Source organism: Syngnathoides biaculeatus, chromosome 15, assembly GCF_019802595.1.
Source record: "Syngnathoides biaculeatus isolate LvHL_M chromosome 15, ASM1980259v1, whole genome shotgun sequence".
NCBI classification, from domain to species: Eukaryota; Metazoa; Chordata; class Actinopteri; order Syngnathiformes; family Syngnathidae; genus Syngnathoides; species Syngnathoides biaculeatus.
The window spans coordinates 11,589,709-11,612,113 of record NC_084654.1 but is presented as its reverse complement, the minus strand read 5'-3'; the positions used below and the strand labels follow the sequence as shown (position 1 = coordinate 11,612,113).

The window sequence follows — 22,405 nt, the reverse complement described above, 5'->3', positions numbered from 1 at the left end:
ATAGTGGCATGATATGGGGGGGGGGAAATGAAAGGGGAATTTATTTATTTTTATTTTTTTAAATCTGACAAAGTACATAATCCGTGTTGGGAAATTTCCTTTTCAATGCAAACTATCTCGAAATTCACTGAATTGACCTGAATTTCAAAGATTCTGATTATAATTTTAAAAAGTAAATCCACCTCTCCAAAAATGAGCTTGTTCATAGTTCTTTTTTCCCCCCAATACTCTGTTGCTGATGGGCTATTACCCTCAATATACTGGTGTTTCACCCTGTAATCTCAAAGGCATGAGGAAAAACATAATTTATAAAGAATTCCAAGACATTTGAATTTAGTGCAACAATGAATCCTAATATTTGTTTTGCTTGTTTCCAGTAATTTTGTATTTGCCGTGTGAATGCTTTTCTCTTAAGTAATATGACCCTTGTGAGGATGATAAACAATTTAGACAATAGACTTGGACATGAAAGGACAGAAATGGTACACATAATTTAAAAAAATACTTGTGTCCAGAGAAAACAAATTTATTAATACGATTAATCAATTTTTCATAGAATAGCTGAAAATGTATCATATCGTGGTATATCATTATCATGACATAAAATAGCCTGATTCATGATAGATTTTTATTTTTCCATTTCACCCAGCTCTATTTTCGAATGTCATTTGCACAATTGTAAACATACTGTAACACACAATGGAGCAAGGAAGTTGTTCTGTGCAGTTGTGCACCTCCCTTAGCCATGCAGAGGGCAGAACCACTGTATCCAAGTTGACAGAAAGCTATGATTGCCTTCAGTTCAACTGATTAGATTTACGAATGATACCAAACTGGTAACATTCTTTCATACACCACCTTCTCTCTTCTTAGAAAGATGCGTGTATGAACAGGATCATAGTCATGGCTTTGTCCACACCCACAAATAGTTCTTTTTATAGTGTCTTTGATTCACTTGTGGTGTGCTTGAAAGAGTAATTACATGGTGTTTAAAAGTAACAAAAGGTTTTTTTATCCGAGAACTCTCCCCGGGGACTCGAAGAAAGTTACTGGTTCAACAAAGGCAGTTAAAATGTACGAGAAAAGACTTTTACTGTTTAATTACTTTAACAATTACATCAGAAAAAAAGAGGAAAAAACTAACTACAAACAAAGGAGAGGCCATGATTTTTCCTATTGATAGCCATGCACTTTTCCTATTGATAGCCGTGCACTTGTTCAGTCAATGAATCTTTTTATACAAGCTTCGTGTCTTCTTGTGGAACACACCAAGCCCCCCCCACCCAACCACCCACCAACGCGCCGCATGAACGTGTATTGAAAAGAAGTGGTTGTGGATGTTAGCCACACCTGCTACATTTCCAGCATGACCTTTTCGTGATGCAATGTTGCAAAACACTGAATGATACAGCTGTGAAGTTTTATTTTTAGGAATGTACAATCAATTGAGAAAATCATAGATGTGCTGAACATACCTGTCTAGCAGAAATATTGCTAATTCTGTGTTGTTTCTGAATGCTCTCAGGTACCTATGGCCTTTCCCCCTGTGAAAGGCAGCTTTTATGTGACATCACATGCACATCATTTCCACCAAGTTTTCAACTATAGTTTATCTAAAAAGGTTACACATATTAAGCACTCGCTGAACATACCTGAAGCTCAAGACACCGTAATGTAGTTACTCTATTATCCTCTTCAAGACCTACCAGAAGTGACATTTCAAATGCCAAACACACCGTGCTACGCTCTATAAACAATGTCATAGAGCATTTCGACATACAGGAGGACTCAACTTAATGTGGCATCACCAAACGGTACGTTTGAACTTCTCAGGAGGTTGGAACCTGCTTTACAACAGAAAAAGGGAGTAGCCACTGGATCGATGTAACAATATGGAAAAGCAGAGCTAATTTATTTATACAGCCCAATGTACAATACATAATTAGAAGCATTTCAAAACAAAGAAAAGTAACTCTATATAAATTTAAAGTTCCCCGTTATAGTCCAGTGCAATGACAATTATGCTAAGGGAGCAGTTTAAAATGTCGAATTGTGCGATAGTCTGTAGTATAGATTGCTAATACAAACACTGATTGGTCCAGCAGGATGTGAGGGTGTGTATTTGTTTTAGTATTAATTAGAGAATAGGAGTGACAGCATTCTTGACATTTCAAATTTTCCAGGGGAAATTATCCTAAAGTTCATCAGCTGTCTCAGCAGTCACAGTTTGTGGCACAGCTATGGATATTAGCCATAGACCAAAAGGCGTTAGTTACGAAAAGCAGAAGGCGCAGTCTGAATCTTATTGATTTAAATGTTGTATATGTACCATAGCATCTCTTTGAAATGACAGATGTGGTTTGTAAAGGGACTCTAGAGTTACCAAGAAAATGTTCCACATCTTTGTCCTTCTTTCCAGAGAGGGCACTGGCAATTTGGGCCTTAAACCTAGTGGTCAACACATTTAGATCTTTTACCCTTGCGTACCCTTGTTTTGTATCAGATTGTCTGATTCCTTTTAAACTTTTGTTGCTTACCAGTGACAATCTTCTTAAATTTCAGTAAAGCTCCTAAAGCCCGAGGTAACAAGGCATTGCAAGGTTGTATGGGGTCTGCCTGCGAGGCTGTGGGGGTATGCCTGCCAGTGTATGGCAAATAACTAACAGCACTGAGTCGGTCATGCTCTCTGGTAGGTTGTTCTTATTCAGGTGCAGGGAATTCTTAAAAAAATACATTGAAGAATAATTGAGCACCCCCCCCCCTCCCCGCACACCCCCTTCCTCTCCTGTCTTTCCCTAGTCGGCACTTACCCAAGCACAAGCATTCATGTAGTCCTTTCATGATCTGTGGTGGTCTTGTAATCGTGTACTTGCAGTGTCTACGTACACAGGTCTGCCCCACAGTTTGACAAGTATAATTCAGCAGTACGAGAATGAAGTACAGCCAGTATAAGTGAATGTGCTTTTGTCGGTTACTTTTTTCCCCCCACAATTGAGGCTGCACTTCCTCAAGTAAACCCTGCTTGGCAACAAAATTTCTTCTGTCCATTGGCCAAGCAGTATAAGAAGCCAGGGTGTCCCGTAGCTTATGTCTGAGACAGGACTATCCTTTCAAAGCAGGGTCATTTCAACAAAACTTTTTTTTTATCCTAATGTTGTTTTGATAAAAGCATTAGCATTGTTTGTGATTCTTTTATAAAATGAAATTGTCTCCTTTTGTATTGCAAGAAAGTTTCTAATGCTACAAGAATAAAGCCCACTCAGCGCACAAGGTGCTGTCTCTCTCTCTCGAGAGAGACATATTCTTAAACTTGTGGTCATAATATTACTTCATTTGACTGTGCAAGGTACCCTTAACCACAAATACATAAAATCAATCCTCTCAAACAGTCGAAAGCAGGCACACTAGTCAGGAAAATTACATCGTGTGAATGCACCATAAAATCTCTTTGTAAGGATAATGCACAGTTTTTTTAGTTTCTTTAGTTTTTATTTATTTATTGTAATAAGAGGTTTATTCAAGTTTTTGTCATATAAACACTCGCTTCTCACCTTTACTTGGACAGCTGGATGACAATTACTATCCCATTGTATCACAGCAGGCAACAGTAAGTGTAGTTTGGCTGACATTGAAAACTCATCTTTGTTTCATCGCTTTCCAGTTTACTTGGCCTCTATCCACACATTTGGACCACTTACTGGTAGAGTTCTGCTAAGTGTGCAGAAAACAACTGCTTTTTTCACAACTTTACCCCTGATTAATTTGCAGGCCTCCATAAGCGAGTGTTGTGAATCTCGATGGCCTGGTACACTGTAGCTGTGACCAAAAATGACATAAGCATGTTCTTCATTGTGCTTTTTTGCCCAGTTGTATAAGATGAAACCAGGCAACATTCATTTACTTGAATGTTGTTGATATGTGGTAGGTGTAGAATCCATTTGTGATTCCCCTTGGCCCTGTTTTCCAAGTGTTTGTCTTTGTGTTGGAGTGTCAAGGTGAGCGATGGTGGGTGTTGACATCGGCGACGCACTTATTGGGAATTGTAATCATTTGTTAATTACGGGGCCTCTGTGACAGTTTGCAGGAGTCAGATTAGTCCCCCGTCTTCCCTCCGTGTTCACCGCCGATGTTTGTCTTCCATCTAAATTTTTTTACTCTGAGGTATTGTTTAACACACAGGGTTTTTGTCATGTCGCTCTATGTTATCCATTTTTGATGCTCTCTGGTGGTACATTCCTTTTTGTTTAGTGCATCTTGCCATCACATGCTCCTTATGTTGAATTAGAATTTGTTTTTGGGACCTTGGTTCTCGAGTCTATTTTTAGGATCTGCTCTTACAGCATTGCCGTCCCTGACAACATTGTTGTATATTTTTACGAATGGCGATACTGTCACTTACAGTCTTTGAACGCACCATCTTTGCATTATCAGGATAGATACCTTTCAGATTTTTGTCTCGTGTAAGAAATAGGGACTACCTATGAAAGTTCATTTTGTTGTAACCAGTTCTATGAATGAATCGATGGGGTTTCTGACAGAATAGCAAATCAAAATTTAAAAAAAATATAATCCTCAATCAAAATATTTTATTGAAAAGGAGTCACAGTAGATATTTTATTCTGACAAGCACTGCAATGCTTTTGTTTAATTCTGCGAGCAGTTTTGCATATCGCTTCTGCACATGTACACATTGTAGAGCTCCAATTTTCAATAAGTTTCACCAATGACATAGAATAAAAATTGGACTGTGCACTCTGCATCTCTTAATGGTTCTGCCGTGGTCTACAGGCTCTGACTTCTGGTCAGGGCAAAAAGTATGGTAAACATACACACATTGTTATGGAAAACGATGTGATTAAATATATAATAATTCATTATGAAGGTAAAGCTGAAACACACCGGTGAAAAGTTACTTCTTTGTACGGTTTTGACAGCCAACAGCCCAACAAAAAAGTTAAACCTAACATATTCCAATTAAATTCGATGTTATTATGTTTCACAATGTACAATTGTAAGGATGTCAAAGGACGTCAACTTTCATGTGTAATAGTACCCAAAGCAATGTTTTGCACTGACCGGGAGTTGACCATGTGAAAGGGGCCTTTGGGCAGTCCAGTTTTTATTTTAAGTCATTGAGTTTCACTGATAGCATTAGTGCGATCCCACTTGTGTTCTTGGCAGGACCCGCCTTGCTCAAATATGATTGGGGGAAAGACAAAAATTTTACAAATTTTGAACAGTCATTATATCAATCTGCTCTTCCTCTGATGAAGGAACCAATCATGTTGCAGTGTTCTGTATAGAACATGAGTAGGATTTCAAACAATAGCCACAGATAAAATGGAGGCCCCACCACTGAGGTGGAAAAGAAGCCATTGCTTGAGAAGGCAACCGCAACACTGCGGCAGATTAAGTGGGGAAAAAGGTGATATAAGAAGTGAAGCTAAGCCGAAATAAGATAAGCTAATAAATAAGCATAAATTACTACTGGCCAGCTAGCCAGCAGGCTAAGTGTTGCCAACAATTGACATTTTTGCAGAGAAATTAAATTTGAGTGAACTTTGTCATCTCCCAAAACATAATGTGGCTATATTTTATGCGGCTTTTAACATCAATCTGTTGCCTATGGGCCAAGTGTCTCTCCCTTACAGTGTGTTTTCTTTCTCCATTTCTAAGATGTGGCAAATGGCAGTACAGGTTACAGACCACCACCCAGGACCAAGGAGGTAGTGATCAATGGCCAAACTGTCAAGCTGAAGTATTGTTTCACTTGTAAAATCTTCAGACCCCCACGTGCCTCTCACTGCAGCCTCTGTGATAATTGTGTAGGTGAGTGAAATACTTCCCAGTCTATAGGCATTATGTGATCTAGTGTATTCTTTATCGTAGCCAGTGCACACAGTATAAACTGCATGACTGAATCCCACTCATGTTTGAAGCAGAGCCTTACTCTGACATGTACCTTTAGGCCTTGGTCCAGCTACTGTATATTGAACATCAGATCAACAGATTATTGACATCCATACATCCGTTTTTTTTTTGTTGTTTTTTTTTTTTTTGGTAAATACCAACTCTCCCGGTCAAAGTTGCGGTGAGCCAGAACCCATCCTAGCAGACTTCAGGCAAAAGGCACCCACACACTGGACCAATGGCATGCAGAGAACTTGGGAAGAGCAGCTTTATTTATTTTAATATTTTATACATTAACTCAAGGTCTGACCAGAACAAAGAGGTCATTGGCTATTACTCCAATTCTAAAGTATTTACACTGGCTTCCGGTCAGTTTTAGAATGTATTTGATACTTATGCTATTGGTCTATAAATCACTACATGGTTTGTTCCTGAATACATGTAAGAAATATTCATGGCGTATACAGTAAATGTAATAATGGAATGTAAATCAAGTAGGGCTCTGAGATCAACAGAATGGTTCTTACAGTTTGCTTTTAATTGTAACTATTTTTTCCTCTTGGTTTAAAATGTTATTTTTTCTGTTTAAGCATTATCTTGTGTATGAAATGCGCTATATAAGTAAATGTTTGTTTTGGTTCTTCATTAAATGTAAATACTTCCCGACTTCCTTAGTCCTTTGGAGAAGCAAACAAATTGTTTTAAACGTGCAGTATAACTTTTTTTTATTTATTAATACAAGTAATTTTCACCCAAGCCACGACCAGAGGAGATGGCACAATGCTGATTAAGCCTTCTAGCTCCTCAACAAACACCTAAATAAGAATAAAATGAGTAATGGCTGGTCAAAGAGTAAGCTCATATTTTTCAAAAGTGGATTTCCAGAGGTTTTGATAGCTGGCCAGCAGATATCATATTATATTGTACTGTAGGTATCACAGCAAAAAGAGTGTAAATGTCAGGGGCACAAGCTTTTAAATAAGTAAGTAGTCACAATAGATCAGGCCTCCCCAGCGAGAGTGAGAAATAAGTAGGGCACATCATTTTACACGTGTAACACAGTATGTTGTAAATTAGACAAGACTTGGAGTCTGTGTTGTTTTGACTGTACCTGTGGGTACATTTATCCGTATGTGCGCAAGCACTGATATGGAGTTGTTGTTTTTTTTTTTTCGTTTGTTTTTTTACGCTTGATTTGAAACTTAACATTAATGTCCATTGAATTGGCTGATTGTGGGTTTTGTCAAGTAGTTGTCATCCCCCTCCTTCATCTTGCGCTCTAATTCATTTCAACCATAAACTGTTGACTAAAGACACAAGCAAGTCACTTGATGTCTCGGAAAAAAAACGTAGCTCTGAATAGTTAAGCATCTACCACTGGTGCCTCCCAGAAGAAATAACATTAAAAATAACCTTCAAAAGATCATTATTTTCAACTCACATTACATTTCTGTTCACTAAGATAATAATGCACGGTTATTTTCTCCCTAGGAAGGACCCTTTCAGCACTATGTATGATGGCAGACTCCTATTGGAACAGTCCCCAGTTATTCTCAGATGCCAAATCATCTATGGATAAAACGATTCTGACAGCCATAGTTAGTCACAGTCACATTTGTACTAATTTTGGCCCGCTGCTATTTTTATTGATTTATTTTTATTAGCTGGATTACATACTCTAACTCCTCCATTCTTCACATTGGGTATTTTGCCAGGACTCTGTGGGACAGTTCACTTTACCCCACATCTTGCACAGATGTGGAATCCCACTGTGTTGTTACATGCTCTGAAGTAACTGGGGTATTACATTAAAACAAGCACACTGGCTTCATGTTTAAGTGCCTCCTCTACAGTATTTTTTAATACGTATATTTATATGTATGTCTACATAGTTAATGCATGTGTTCAGTGTATGCTGTAGAACGAGTGTGTGTGCATGCGTGTGTGTGTGTTTGAGAGAGAGAGAGAGAGCACGAGATATTTGTAAAATTTGAAAAGTGGCAGTGTTGTATTATGAAACTGTAGTATGCATAAAAGCAGTGAAATCTGAATCTTGAAGTAAGATTACTGTCAATATCTTAATTTAGTTATGTAGTTGTTCTAAGTGAACCTCATAGATGCTGCACACACAGATATATTTCAGTTTTTTAAGATTGTTCACTTTTTTTTTAAGATTATTTTACACCAAACAAAAACTCCAAATCCACCTTCTTTAGAAATGAGTATTATGTAGCAATCCGGAGTCACTGAAGGTGTTGTGGTACGCACGCCTGCCTTTGGTGCGCGCAGTGTGAGATCGATTCCGCTCAGTGACGAAGTTGATATCTGCACTTCGACTGACTGGCGACCAGTTCAGGGTGCAGCCCGCTTTTCGCCCGAAGCTAACTGGGATAGGCTCTGGCTTTCCTGTGACCCTTGTTAAGATAAGCGGCTTGGATAATGAATGGAATGGATGGATGTAACAATCAAGAAACAAACAAGGATAATGATTTTTAATGGAAAATCTAGTCAAGAATTTTTCAGATGAAAAGTACAATATCTTCCCAAGAGTTTTTAATAAATCTATACAATGACTACTGGGAGGAAAAAAAATTCAACCATATTATTTATTGAAAGGTACCTGTATACTGTGTATGCTGCATTTAAACTCCTAATTGTAACGCCGTTTTAGCCTGTTTAAAGTCATTTTTGGACAAGGCGATTCGAATTAGAAGTCCAATTCCTTCTAAACATGCTTAGTAAATTTGAGTTAAGTTTTCTAAAAGTTAATTTTATAATTATGTTTTTAAGTATGCATTTCACAGTTTAATAGTTTTTTTTCATTTTGTTTTTCCAAAATGTGTGTTCCTTGGAGTTTCTAAATGTTTCACATTTTGTACTTTTTTTTGTTTTTTTTTTTATTTAACAAAAGTATACCTCTTGGCCACTATAAATTATAATTTCATTCAGAAGACACGAGCCCAAACATGTTTTTTTTTTACATTGCACAAAAACTGAGAATCTGGTGACGAAAATCAGAGTTTGTGCTCGGGCAGTCCAAAGGTTGGCCTGGAATTAATGATTTTACTTATTCCTTATTCACACAGAGCGTTTTGACCACCACTGTCCCTGGGTGGGGAACTGCGTGGGAAGGAGGAACTACCGCTTCTTCTACATGTTCATCCTTTCGCTGTCCTTCCTTACCATATTCATCTTTGCCTTTGTCATCACACACATCATTTTGAGTGAGTGAAGCACACAAATGCACTCATAGGCAAAATAAATATGTAGCTATGTATCTATACACTTATGCAGATATTTCTTTCTTTGGGCATCGTCATCCCCCAAATCACCCATGGATGATCTGCCTTGAATTTGCAGCAGACAAGCAATAACTCTAGCATGTGTCCGTGTGCATGTCTGGATACAATACAAGAGTTGACTCATCAGTGCTGGCTGATGTCACGTACTGTATAGAAAACAATTACACTCTCCTTTAATGAAATAAATGTGTTTGTCTGCATCTACAGGCTCCCATGAAACTGGATTCCTCAGTGCTCTTAAACATAGCCCGGCCAGATATCCTTTTACTGCAACTTGGAGTTTGCCTTTTAGTGTCAAATTTGTATTTTTTTTTTTTTTTTTTTTTTTTTTAGCTTTTGTTTTGCTGCGTACTTATCCTCTTTCGATGGTGGAACCTAATATGGAGACAGTTCCTTTCGTTGTCTCTCTGATCACACTCCCCTCTCTTCACAGTGACTGTTAGTATGTTAGAGACATATAACACAACGAATGTGGTAAAACCCCCGTTATACAGTTCTCATTCCCAGCCTGCAAAAAAATATATATGAGTTCAACAATTTTTTCCACATTGAACTGTCAAAGAGGATGGTGAACGAAGTAGGAAATCATTCATTGTAGATACTGTATCATATTTTTCTATCTTTGCTCCATCCTTATCATCCTTTTCCCAATTCACAGTACTTACTATATTTCCTCTGAAATTGTATAAACCATCTAAGTCTGAGCTGTCTTTCGCCACAACATCTAACCTTGGCTTGTCCCCTCTTATGATCTAATTTTTAATTCTACGCAACTTAGTCACTCCTAAAGAGAACTTCAGCAACATCTTCAACACTTTCACCTCTGTGTCTTGTAGTCTCTTCAGTGCCACTGTTATATATAATCTAGTCGAGACTCTTCTGCCCCGGTACCGTAGATCCTTGCTGGTTGGGTCCACTTACGAATCATTGCTACTCCAGGGTTCACAACAATTACCTCTTTTACACTTCCTTCTAAAAATTTTCCTCATTCAACAACTACAAGTATTGTTTACATTCATCCAGGACATTACTAGCAGCAGTCAACCCACTTCCATCCGTTTCCTTAGTCAGCCTAACCTGCTGCACATCTTTTCCCGTCGCAAACTCTGTGTGTCTCTAACTGTATATAGATAATTCTCTCCCACGTCTTTACTTTCCTGTCTGTCTTACAAGTCATTGTATACTTCTCATTTGGCCTTTGCCACCTCTAACTTCGCAATATGTCACACCTTCTTTGTACTTTATTCTTGTCTCCTCAACTCAGTCCTGTCAGTCTTTTTCCCTGTCTATCTTTCTGCACTTCCTGATTCCACCACTAAGAAGACACAGCGAGAATTATCTTAAAGCTTTTCCCGCCATCGTTCCAACATTCAAAGCCAACTTTCAATATTAGGTTTAGCGCTTTACTTTTTTATTTTCTGATTATGGACACATTTTCCTCATCCTTGCATTCTTCACCCGCAGCAGCTGAATTTCCACTGGCACCCTATATTGTAGTTTAACGACGACGATAGTGTTAATTGTTAATTTGGGCCGTGACCCATTTGCTGTTATATTCTCAAGCTGAACTCTCATAATTGTTTGGCAACGTTTTACACTAGACGCCCTTCTGAACACACCGAGGATTTATCCGGGCTTGGGACCAGCTTTAGATTTGCACTTCCTTTGTTCATCGAGCTGCATTAATAGACGTACGTTATACATATTAGGTATTTTTCCTGATGTTAGCTGTCTCCTCATTCAAACATCGTTTCCTCAATTAACCTCTGTTCACAGAATGTCTACACAGAATTTCTCTTTAAAATAATGGGACATTTTTTCCATCCGATTAAAGCAGTACTTCATGAGAGGATTCACATCCAAGTCAAAGCCAAGTACATGAACCACTCACAAATCCAGTGACAAGCCTAGAGCCCTCTTGTTATGCCATCCTCTCAATGGCCAGGTGCCATAACGGTGTGCCTGGCAGCAAAATGAGTGACAAGCTCAGCTGAGATGGGCCTTCCCAGTAGCACTTGAATAAAATGAGTGCTGGAGCCAATATTATCATGACAGTCCTTTCCACCGAAGTGATGTTAAGTCGTTTAAAAGGGGACAATCATTTAGGGTGGTCACTAAGGAATACAGTACAGCCAGTATAAGTAAATATGGTGAGAAAAAGAGAATGCTTGATTTATCCATATTTATCTTTGCAGACTAATGTGTCATCTTATGTATGGATCACGCAACTGTATGCCTAAAAAGGCCTGCTGGGGTTTTTAATCTTTCGTGTTTTTGTTAGCCTCTTCATTGATCTCATTAAAGCATTACAGCATCCACTATGCTAAGATTTACTCAGTGATATTTATTGTAAGTCAGTTGCATCAAGGCAAAAGGATATTCACTGCTTTTCATAATCTCAGTGATTCATGGGGATCAGAGCAATGAACAATTTTCTACTTTCCTAGTAAATTGAAGTTATTACAAATATCTCTTGGTAGTAGGACAAGATGTCCTTGTTATAGGTCAGTATGGTAGCTTGCTAGCTATCCATTAGTGCAACTTCCCATGTGTGTCCATTCTGCACTTTCTGTTCTGCGAGTTATTGCGTGCATAATGTGTACATTAACCTTGTATTGAAAGACTCCTTCCTTGACTGTACTGTGTCACCGTGTTGGAGGTGGTGGTGTGTTTCTTCTCCGTGTGGTCTATCGTTGGCCTTTCAGGCTTCCATACGTACCTTATCAGCTCCAACCAGACCACCAACGAAGACGTAAGTACAAAATATGATATGCATCATTGCATCAAGATGATTTGACTCAATACGTATGAGTTAAATATAAAATTGGAAATATATATACTGTTTGCATTATCTTAGTCCAATGTACAAGTGTGGTGTTGTCACATTTGATGACAACTTGGCTTCTTAATTTGGTGCTGTGATTAAGGATTTTCTTATTATTAATATTATCCATTCACTCATCCATTGTCCAAATCGCTTATCCTCACATGCAAGCTGGAGCTTATCCCAGCTAAATCCATGCAAGAGGCAGGGTACAGGGCACAAACAATCATTCACATATACCAGCAGTTTAATTTCATCTATTCGGCTACCATTCATGTTTTTGGAATGTGGGAGGGAGTACCCGGAGTACCAGAGTAAAGCAACACAGACACTGGGAGAACATACCAAGTCCACACAGGGGAAACTGGATTTGTACCATGGTCCTCGGAACTGTGATGGCGAAGTGACAATGACTCTGTGCAGCCTTATTATATTATTACTATTGTTAATGAGGTCTTTTTATCTGCCTTTCAAAGCTCGTGTTAGACTAGACACACAGTTCAAATCTAGACACTTCACACATGATTTCTGAGCCAGCTAAAACTGTGACTGATGTCTCTTGCAGATAAAAGGTTCCTGGTCTTCTAAAAGAGGGAAGGACAACTATAATCCATACAGTCATGGCAATATAGTCACCAATTGCTGTGCAGCACTGTGCGGACCTCTGCCACCAAGGTATGATGTCTGTCACTGAGCATTTGTCCTAACTTTCACACGTTTGCCTACACAGTGTTGCAGTACAAACCATTACACACTGGGAAGCGGCTGCGTTGGTTGAGCCGCCTGCAGCCTTTTTGCTTCTGCATAGCCGCTAAGACTGCAAGAGCTTTATGTATTTGAAGTTGATCCCCACCAAATCTCAGCTCAAAGTTTGAAAGCGTGATTTGATGTCACACTAACACTCCTTATGTGATTTAAAAAAAAAAAAAAAAAAAAATGCCTCGGCTACGTTCTTGTCCATGTGATTTAGAAATGGCACAGTCGTGCCTTTTCACGGCATCCATCATTGTATAAAGTAAAAAAAACACTTGTACTCAAAGTACAAGACCTGCTATCTTCTCTCATTTTCTGTTCTCACGTTGAAGGAAAAAAAATTGCCAGGGGGACGTCTACATGAACATTAACCCAGTAACAAAGGCACAGTCACTCATTGAGAACATAAATGCATTCCTTCTTGAATATGCATTTTCCTCTACGCATACTACTCACCTTGTAAAAAAAAAAAGAAAGAAACATCTTCATGCCATTCTTCGCGGTTCTCTGCTTTGCCCTCACAAGGCACGATTCAACAATGATTAGTGTTGACTGGCAACGGAGAATCTTGGTAGCGCAGGTGGCTGCCTTCTGGCAGCATGCAGGCTGGCCACAGGTATTGCACTCCTCGGACCACCAGCAAGAGAGGAATGTTTGAACTTTGGCCCAGACTGTGCAAGCAACACCTCCTTTCACACACATCTGTCGGGGAGAACCTGCTGCATTTGTCTTTTTGCTGAGGCCTAAAGTCATACACTCACACATTCAGCAATCGTTTTCTTTCAACCAGGGGTTCTTACACTTTTTGGTTGGATAATGTACTCCCGTGTGAACCCGCAAATGCATTACATTATGGGCTCCTCTTGTAAAAGCCTATAATGCAATAATGTCCTACAACGTAATTAATTTGCCCTTTGTAAAATGCAATAGGCCTCATAATGTCATTTAATATCATATCATGGGTTCAGTTATTACATTAGCTCTCCCTCTCTCGCTCTCTCTCTCTTGCGCTCTGCGTGTGTGTGTGCGTGTATATATATATGTATGTATGTATTTTTCAGGTTAATAACATAACATAAACAACCTATAATCTTATTACATTATTGTCCATTTATTCTGTGATGGGGCTATTACATATGACGAAGGAAGAAGCCTGTGGAAGCAATCCCTGAGTCATTCAAGCTGAAGATTGCCAAACACATGGTACCCATTTAATATATTGCAAAAACAGTGATTAATCAGTGACAGTGACCCAAAGTATGTGCCTCCGAGCCGCAAAGAGATACAAATGCTGTGTGTGTGCAGGGACATGAATTGGGATATCTCAAAATCATATCAGCGCTATTAATTGGAACAAAGCTATATCATGGATTTGGAATGAAGTACAATGTGCCGTTATGAACTTTCTAAAAATGATGCGACATAATTTGTCCGATATTTTGAGGACATTGACCTCATCGCTCGGGTTTTGGAGGACTCCTGTTTGAAAACCCTTGCTTTTTCATGTCAACGGAGACGCTTTTTTTGCACAAACCATCGTTGGCAATGTTTTGGCACAGTCCAATGAAAGGTGAACAACACGCCACATCTCCTTGTACTGACGCTGACTCACAAGGTCCGTTTGCACCAATGTTTTTGTAATGATATCAAAGAATAATTGGCCACCAGTAATGCCTTGCTCCTTTCTCTTAATAGTCTCATTGACAGACGTGGCTTCATCCAGCTCGACATGCCACAGCTGACACCGCCAACCAACAGCATTACTGTGTATGGTTCCACGCAGTCTCAACAGAGTCACATGGTAAGATGAGCTTCACCTGCAACTTTAATCCCAATTACAACCAAGGAAAATACTGGATAGGGGATAAAAAATGAGTACATTTAAAAAAAAAAAGAATATATATATATATATATATATATATTATATATATATATATATATATATATATATATATATATATATATACAAAAAAACATCTTTTATATGTGAATCTACGTGTGCTGAATGGCGACTTATGCGGGGATTCATTGTATCCCAACATCACACCTTTTTACCTGTCTAGTGCATGGTTAAACCAAGTACAAAATGTCGTATATCATTTCCAAAAAAGAAAATAATGATTGAAGCAAATGACGTTAAAATATATTGCCTTCAATTAACAAACTAAAAGCCATTCATCCATCTTCTTATCATCATCATCCACTTATCCTCACTAGGGCCATGAAAGATGAAGATACTTGAATGATAACCCTTTATAGTGAAGACTGCACAACTACTTTTTCTTTTTTGCTCAATTGTGGCATTTATAGACGTAAAATGTCACTCTAATTTACTTCTATATGTAAAAGTGTATTTCTGGAAACATGTTTTGCCCAGGCGCCATGGTGATGACTGGTTAGCATGTCTGCCTCACACTTCATGGGAGCCAAGTTCAAAATCAGCCTCTCCTGTGTTGAGTTTGCATGTTCTTCCTGTGCCTACGTGGGTTTTCTCCTGGTGCTCCAGGTTCCTCCCGTATTCCGAAAACCTGCATGGTAGGTTAATTGGAAACTTTAAATTATTCTTAGGCGTGAATGTAAGTGCAAATTGTTATTTATTTACACTGTATGTTCCCTGGTTTTGCCTGGCAACCAGTTCAGGCTGTACCCCGCCTCTCACCCAGAGTCAGCTGGGAAAGACTGAGTGAGGATAAGCAGTACAGAAGATGAATGAATGAATGTTTTGAAGTGGACTGAAATATGCTGCAGCTGGTGAATGACATTTTATCTGAATCATTGGTTGAATGACTGCTTTCAAAGTGAATCACGTATCACCATAGACATTTATAAAATTTAAGCTAGTAGTGCTGAGTCATTGCAGCCAAAACAAAAGTTATAACAAACTGGGCAATGTGTAGGTGGAGCGTCTACGACAATGCCCATCCATCAAATATTGTCTTATCCTTATCCCGCTTACCCTCAAGAGGGTTCAAGGTGCGCTGGCACCTATCTCAGCTAACTTTGGGGGCGAGGAGGGGTACTATATATATATATATATATAGTAAAAAAAATCATTCTCACTCACATTCACGCCTTGAAACAATTTTGAGTCTTCAATTTATCCTAGTATGTTTTTGGAATGTGGGAGGAAACTGCAGCATGCGGAGAAAACCCACACAGGAACAGTGAGAACATGCAAACGTCACACAGGCAAGCCCTGCTTTGAACCCAGGACCTCGGAACTGTGGGGTAGACCAGTCGGCCACCGACACACACGACAACACCGGATGTGAAGAAAACCTTTGCCTTGATTTGACCGCAGTTTGTACAAACTGAACATAAATTCTTTCGTGCCACACATCCCAGAGAAGAGGATGTGCTTCCCTTGGTAGATCTCAACACCCTTTTTCATATTTCTTAATAGCGAGTGTTTGTGTGAAAGATACAGAGTGAGTGAGTGTGTATAATATGTTATTGCTGATGCTATTGCAAGCTGTAAGCAAGTATTTACTACTTACTTACTTTAAGTATTTGCAGTCCCGGTGTTGCTAGCGTAGGTTATCTTAATGTTTTGTGTACCAACAAACAACAAAGCTCACTTCATGGCCCATATTTCCGCTATGTGTGTGTCGCAGTACCGTATGTGCTTTCGCCCAGATGGCTGTCGCACAAATTTGTTGGCAAGAAGCAAATTTTCACATTCTCTTATAAAGTCAAATTAATTCCCATCGAAAGTTTCCAATTTGGAATCGTATTATTTAAGGGAATTTTTCCAGTTTTTAGCACAGCCCTGGTCACTTGCTAATGTGTGACCGTTCATGCCCTTAACTCTTTCTCCATGTTCCACTTTTCTGGTGTGCAGCTTCTTTGTGAGCCCGGCTTTCTAATGAGGGTACTAAAGTCGTGTTCTTTCCCTTTTTCTCCCCATTGCAATCATTGATTCCCTTGTGTTTGTCCCTTATCCTCCATCACCTCCACGTTCCTGTTTTCTCCTCCGTCCTCCGCCGCTCCTCCTCGGACATCTGTTGTCTGCGTTCAGTGTGACCAAGACCAGTGCATTCAGAGCACTAAATTCGTTTTGCAGGCCGCTGCCACGCCTCTCCTCCAGCAGCAGAGCAGCGAGCCGGTCATCGTGACGGCCTCGTCGGAAAACGGAGGATCGCTCCCTGGCCGCGCCTCGCTAGGTCTGGGGGGTCCTTGCGCTTCACTCCCACTTGGGCAGCCCACGCCTCCGACCTCCACGCCCAGCCTTACCTGCCAGGAATCCACCAACATGCTGCCCATTCACGCACACGGGCACTCGCACAACCACAGTCGCCCCCTCCAGGACCAGGTTGCACACCACCACTTTCTTACTCCAGAGGACCTGCCCTCACCCCCAGGTATGCTTCCTTGCAACAGCCCCCTGGGTCACAGCCATACAGTGCAGGCTGGCTTCTACAATCCAGCCAGCCAGGACTCTCTGCACGAGGACTCTGTCAGAGGACTGGTCAAGCTTAGCTCTGTCTGATACTAAGACACTCAAATGGAACGCGCGCACCCAGCCCTGAAAACGTGCCGCTTTGTGATAAGCGAGCATTCACCTTGGGTTTTGGGTTCCTATCTTTGCCGTGGTAGGAACTGGGCTCTCGATAAGGAACCTGAACGCAACCCAACCAAGTGAGAGAAAGTGTCCTCAGCCAACATCTTGCCAAACCTGTCTGCAGTGCTGATACTCACTCCTCTCAGTCCTTTGGAACGAGATGGGAAATCTCTCCTCTAAATGTGCACAAAGGTTTCTTTTCCAAATTGGTGTGTCTGTTAGTCTCAGACATTTCCAGCAAAGGGTGCAGTGCTGTGAAATAGTATTGGTGTCCTTTTCAAATTCACATATTTTTCCAGTTTTCCCCATTTTCATGTTTAAGATCATCAAAAAATTGTCTCAACAAATATAACCCAAGTGAGTTTAAAATGTTATTTTTAAACGGTGGTTTCATTCTTTAAGGCAAAAAAATACTATTTAAAGTTACCTGGCCCTGTGTGAAACGGTAATCATATAAATCTAATAACTGGTTGGGGCACCCTCAGCAGGAACAGCTGAAAGTGTTTTCTAGAAGTGCCAGTGAGTCACAATTTGAAGTGATATCAGTTCTGTTGTCGGACTTGATTTTGTCAGAACCGGTTTTGTTTGAAGTGATCGAAACTGAACAGCTCCGGAGGTGATCAGCCTTGGGCGTGATCCGTGAAAATTAACCAAAAACTGTGATGAGCTACAATTATTGTGTGATTTAACATCTTAAACAATAATAACAATATCTTTGGTAACTGATGGTCTAGTGACTTTGGTGCCGGCAGCGTGACTTCACTTCTCACACACCCCTTTCAACTCAACTGATATAAGCTCCGGCACCCCAAGACCCAGAACAGGATAAGCATAAACTTTTCAAAGTTTTTTTTTTTTTTTATAAATAAATAAAATCATTTAAAAGCAGCATTTTAATTTTTCTAAGGTTATATTTATGATGGGCAAATTTGTTTGATCATCTTATATATTAAAGTGCGGAAACTTTACAAAAATCTAAGAATTTCAGAAGTGGGTCAGTACTTTTTTACTGCACTGCATATCAATTTTTTTACGGTTCTTGACATTTTGGGTCAAAACTTACATTTTTGTTGGTCTGTTTTTGTTTTGTTTTCCCCTATCAGAAAGACTTACACCTATTTGCCTGTGGATGATTGGACAGCATCTTTTCTGCCTTTTTTCCATGTACACTCTCAGCAGTTGCAATGGTTGATGTCACTCTGTTGCATATCACTCTTTTTTTATGTTGGGGTGGGAGGGGAGGGGGAATGACAGTTGTATTGTACCAAGGTTATTGAAATTATATTTCCTGTAGATATAAATAAATTACCTACTTTTTATCAGATGCCAAATTGTATGTTGAGGTTTCTGGCTTGTGTACTCAGCACAACCTACGTAGAGCAGTACCTTGTGCCCAACCAGCTGGTCAACCGCCCACTGTGAGACTATAAAGGACTTCTTTTCATCTAGTTCCCCTAAACGCTGAGACACTTAAAGGCTTCCGGAATATGTTGCCGTTCGTATTACATATTATAGTTGGTATGCACATCCCTTTTCCCCAACAAAACCGGCTCTCCTGGGTTTGTTTGTAGTACCTGTCCGCCACCTTGTGGCTGAATGAAAGAGGTGCACTTTGACTAAGCTTGACCTCGCAGTATTTATTTAAAAAAAAAAAAAAGGTTCCATACACATTTTACAAAAGCAAGATCATCCATAACGAAGCCTTCAATATGATAATTTTAGAATGTAAACTGCACAGCCCTCCTATTACATATAGGTGCTCTTTACAGCAGTGAACATAAGCTAAGTCAGTCTTAGGAGCCAATTTTCCACAATATAGACCTTCAGTATTACACCGCTGCAAAATATAAAATATGAACATACTGTGAAATTAATTTCGCTTGGACAGTGTAAATTGAACTCTGCATTGTCTCTGAAGGCTCAGATGTGAAGTGACAAGAGAACTGCTGCTGAAAAAAAGAAAGACTCACCCCACCCCCACTCCTGCAGCAGTACCCTACCGTACTAAAGTAAGCGACTAGCTTTGTCTTCAGCTGTAGATGTTTTTCTTTTTTCCTCCCAGAGACGCTGAGCACAATGCAAATGTAGTTGGTGTCACAGATGTACTTTTTGAACATTCTTGTGACAAATATAAAAAGTTAACAAAAAGTGATTCGTTATCATCACAAACTCTCAAACCAATGAGAAATTGAAGGGAAAAAGCAACTGTCTGGATCACCACAGTTTGACGTCCATGAGCTCCAGGTCTCCCATTATCTCCAGCCGGTCGATGGCACTCAGGTCCTGGACCCGATGTTTGAACTCAAACAGGTGCAAGCCGTTCACCGCCACCTTGAACTGATGTGCCTGGCAGAGGAGCAGAATCTGACGGACGACAAAGGACGCACTGCTCAACTGCGAGCCCAGTGCTATTCCACAAATAAACGGGCGGAGTTTACCTCAAAATACTCTCCAGGAGAAAAAGGAAAAAAGACTAACTCGCGCTCCTCCTGTCCCCAGGATTCATTCAGGTACGAGTTCCTTAAGAACGTGCTGGACTTCATGCGAGGGTTCAGGTGAAGAGCGATGCTGTCCGTCCTGCTGTTGCAGAGGTTCACTGTGACGCTGCGAGATGTTTGGAGCAATTTTTTTTTTTTTTTAACTCAACCGGCCAGCAGTTTGCATTCTCGCCTAAATTGAGCTTACCTGTGAGGATACATGCTGATCTGTCCTTTAATGGTGATGTGCTGCCCGGGGCTGAGGCCTTTTAGGATGCTGCCTTGGTAAGGGAGGCTCTAAGAGCGGTACGACAACACATGATCTCACAAGACTTTTGATAATCTTCCACTAAATGGACAAAAGTATTGGCAAAACTCGCCCATGGATGAGAGAAAAATCAGCTGTTTTGGGAATACTTTTTTTTTTGTCCATCAACTAAAGCGTTAGTCAATTTCGGAAGGAGGTGATTGTCAAGGTAATCTGAGCAAAACGTCGTCAGGCAGAAGGTTTATATGACTTTGGCGCAAAGGGGAGAGACTCACCAGGTCACCAGATTCCGAGTATATTGCCTAAGAGGGAGAAAGAGCCAACTTGAGTCACAGTGAAGGCAAACTGAAGGGATGTAAGGACAATTCATGACTGACAGAGTTCGGGATGTAGCCAATGGCCTGCACTTGGACCTTCCCAGACACGGAAAATGTGTTGATCCTGTTTAGTGGGACTCTGTGTTTGTATTCCAGGAGGTGTGTTCCGTTTACTGCCACCTGATGGGGAGGGGGGAGAATGCAATGAAAGATTAGAAAAGACCAGCAAGAGGTTCATTGAAGTGTGTAAATTGCCCATCATATGTGTGAAGGCTAGTTTGTGTATTTGTGCCGTGTGACTGGGTGGCGACCAGTCCAAGGTATAAGCTGCCTCCTGCCCAGTCAGATGGGAAAAGCTCCAGTTTGGACTCTCTTATCGGTTATCTAGCACGGTTAACTGAACGCGTCTTGCGTCACACCATTTATGACTGTAGTTTGAATTCTGTTCTGACTCTGAAGTATATTTCCCAAAGTATGAATTGTCCACTTTAAAGGGGATACCCGGTGGTTTGCATGAACAATGTATCCAATAGTTCACGTAATATGTACTTTATTTTGTCAACGTGATGTTAAATCCTCTCTCATTTAATAGTTTTGAGAAGATTTTTATCGGCAATTTTGAATTTTCAGGGGCGCTGCCATTTTCGCAAGTCACATGACGTACGTGGGCGTATGTGACGTGTTACGTGCCGTTCCAAACGCAGGATTACATGGGACACAATTTATGCCCAGCACCGACTTCTCAAATTTATCCTCATCTGATGAAGAAATAGCAGTATCGGTTGATCGGGAAGACAGAGGAATACTTCCATACACAGCACGAACGGCACGTAACACGTCAGATACGCCCACGTAGGTCATGTGACTCGCGAAAATGGCAGCACCCCTGAAAATTCGAAATTGCCGATAAAAATCTTCTCAAAACTATTAAATGAGAGAGGATTTAACATCACGTTGACAAGGTAGAGTACATATTACATGACCTATTGGATACATTGTTAATGCAAACCACTGGATTTCTCTTTTAAATTCAAAGGTCCCACTCCATGTTTGGTGTCTACGAGGAACACAAAAGACTCAAACTGCCCTTCTTTTCCTCTAGTATCTCTGACCTTAAAGGCATCGTGGTGCACCAGGATGATGGTCTCGAACGGGGCCCCGCGTTTATAGGGCAACTGCTGCAGCGTCTCCTCTTGGCCCCAGCTCTCCTGCAACAGGGAGTTGCATCGCACGCAGGGTGAGCCCTTGAAGCAAGGGCTGAAGCGCAAGGCCACGTCAGATAGCGGCCTGGTACTACCGCCGCAGGAAAGGTCGATCTGAAACCTAAAGAGACCGTGCAAGACATGGCATTACACATCTAGAACCAGCGGGTTTTTTTTTTTTTTTTGGGGGGGGGTATGCAAATTCGTAACGTGGCCACTAGGTCCTGCTAAAGACAATATGTGTGTGTACGTACGTAATAAATGTCGGTAAACGCATGAGACTATTGAATTCACCTGTCAGCATTTGCGGGTACCGTGCCCTGGATGATGATGATCTCTCCAAGGTGCAGGCCTCCAGGTATGGATCCAGTATATGGGATCACCTGAGGTGCAGATGATTAGACCATTTCATATCGGATCATAACGAGAGTCGCATCGGGACAACGTCCGCTGCGGTGCTTCAATGAGCAGACGTTGGCCATTTGATAATATCTAGTAGTGGAGATTGGACGTAATAATAATGTTGGTAAGAATAATGGCAATCGGGGTCTCACCGGCTTCAGGACGCTAAGCTTCGCGTTTGCCACAGACATCGGGCTTCCTGCGTCGGTCGGGGGGAAAAAAAGACAACAGTTTTGTGACGAAAAAATAGCGAGAGTCGCTGAGGTGTTTAAATTTCACCCTTTTTCTCATGCAGCGCTTAATAGGAATTGGTGTAAATAGTCGCCATGCGAGCTTCAGAAGGCACGCATGCGCAAACGCGTCACGTGCCTGTTAAAGAGAGAGCGCTT

At 40.5% G+C, this 22,405-nt stretch overlaps 2 protein-coding genes across 6 annotated transcripts in view; one reads left to right on the top strand and one right to left on the bottom strand.

Moving 5' to 3' along the window:
• Positions 1–19,359, top strand: part of zdhhc14 (zinc finger DHHC-type palmitoyltransferase 14) — a 39,943-nt gene extending 20,584 nt beyond the window's left edge. For 2 of the 4 annotated variants that reach the window (XM_061843568.1, XM_061843569.1), the window contains exons 4-10: positions 5,677–5,829; positions 8,997–9,134; positions 9,420–9,468; positions 11,862–11,964; positions 12,602–12,711; positions 14,485–14,590; positions 16,808–18,212. In XM_061843568.1, the coding sequence (XP_061699552.1) occupies positions 5,677–5,829; positions 8,997–9,134; positions 9,420–9,468; positions 11,862–11,964; positions 12,602–12,711; positions 14,485–14,590; positions 16,808–17,278 (1,130 nt within the window). In that variant the 3' untranslated portion in view covers positions 17,279–18,212. Of the gene's footprint in view, positions 1–5,676; positions 5,830–8,996; positions 9,135–9,419; positions 9,469–11,861; positions 11,965–12,601; positions 12,712–14,484; positions 14,591–16,807; positions 18,213–19,268 lie in introns of those variants that run through there. The other 2 variants (XM_061843571.1, XM_061843570.1) reach the window with 2 other exon arrangements.
• A 205-nt stretch (positions 19,360–19,564) lies between these two features.
• On the bottom strand, positions 19,565–22,405 carry LOC133513143 (galectin-8-like). 2 transcript variants are annotated; one of them, XM_061843573.1, is made up of 8 exons: positions 22,169–22,405; positions 21,909–21,997; positions 21,525–21,735; positions 20,473–20,592; positions 20,371–20,397; positions 20,036–20,124; positions 19,789–19,930; positions 19,565–19,714 (listed from the first exon to the last, which is right to left on the bottom strand). In XM_061843573.1, the coding sequence occupies exons 1-8, from the start codon at positions 22,205–22,207 to the stop codon at positions 19,565–19,567; spliced, it is 867 nt and encodes a 288-aa protein (XP_061699557.1). In that variant the 5' UTR covers positions 22,208–22,405. The 2 variants fall into 2 exon arrangements, with proteins under 2 accessions (XP_061699557.1, XP_061699556.1); XM_061843572.1 differs by having other exon boundaries at positions 19,789–19,954; positions 22,169–22,404.

What these genes read in the sequence shown, in the direction of transcription:
- LOC133513143 (XM_061843572.1), bottom strand. Translation starts at nt 22,207, where the DNA reads ATGTCTGTGGCAAACGCGAAGCTTAGCGTCCTGAAGCCG. An exon ending in TGCACCACGATGCCTTTAAG is followed by an intron (nt 20,593 to 21,524) that starts GTCAGAGATACT and finishes CCTCCCCATCAG; the next exon opens with GTGGCAGTAAACGGAACACA. An exon ending in ATCAGCATGTATCCTCACAG is followed by an intron (nt 19,955 to 20,035) that starts GTAAGCTCAATT and finishes AACATCTCGCAG; the next exon opens with CGTCACAGTGAACCTCTGCA.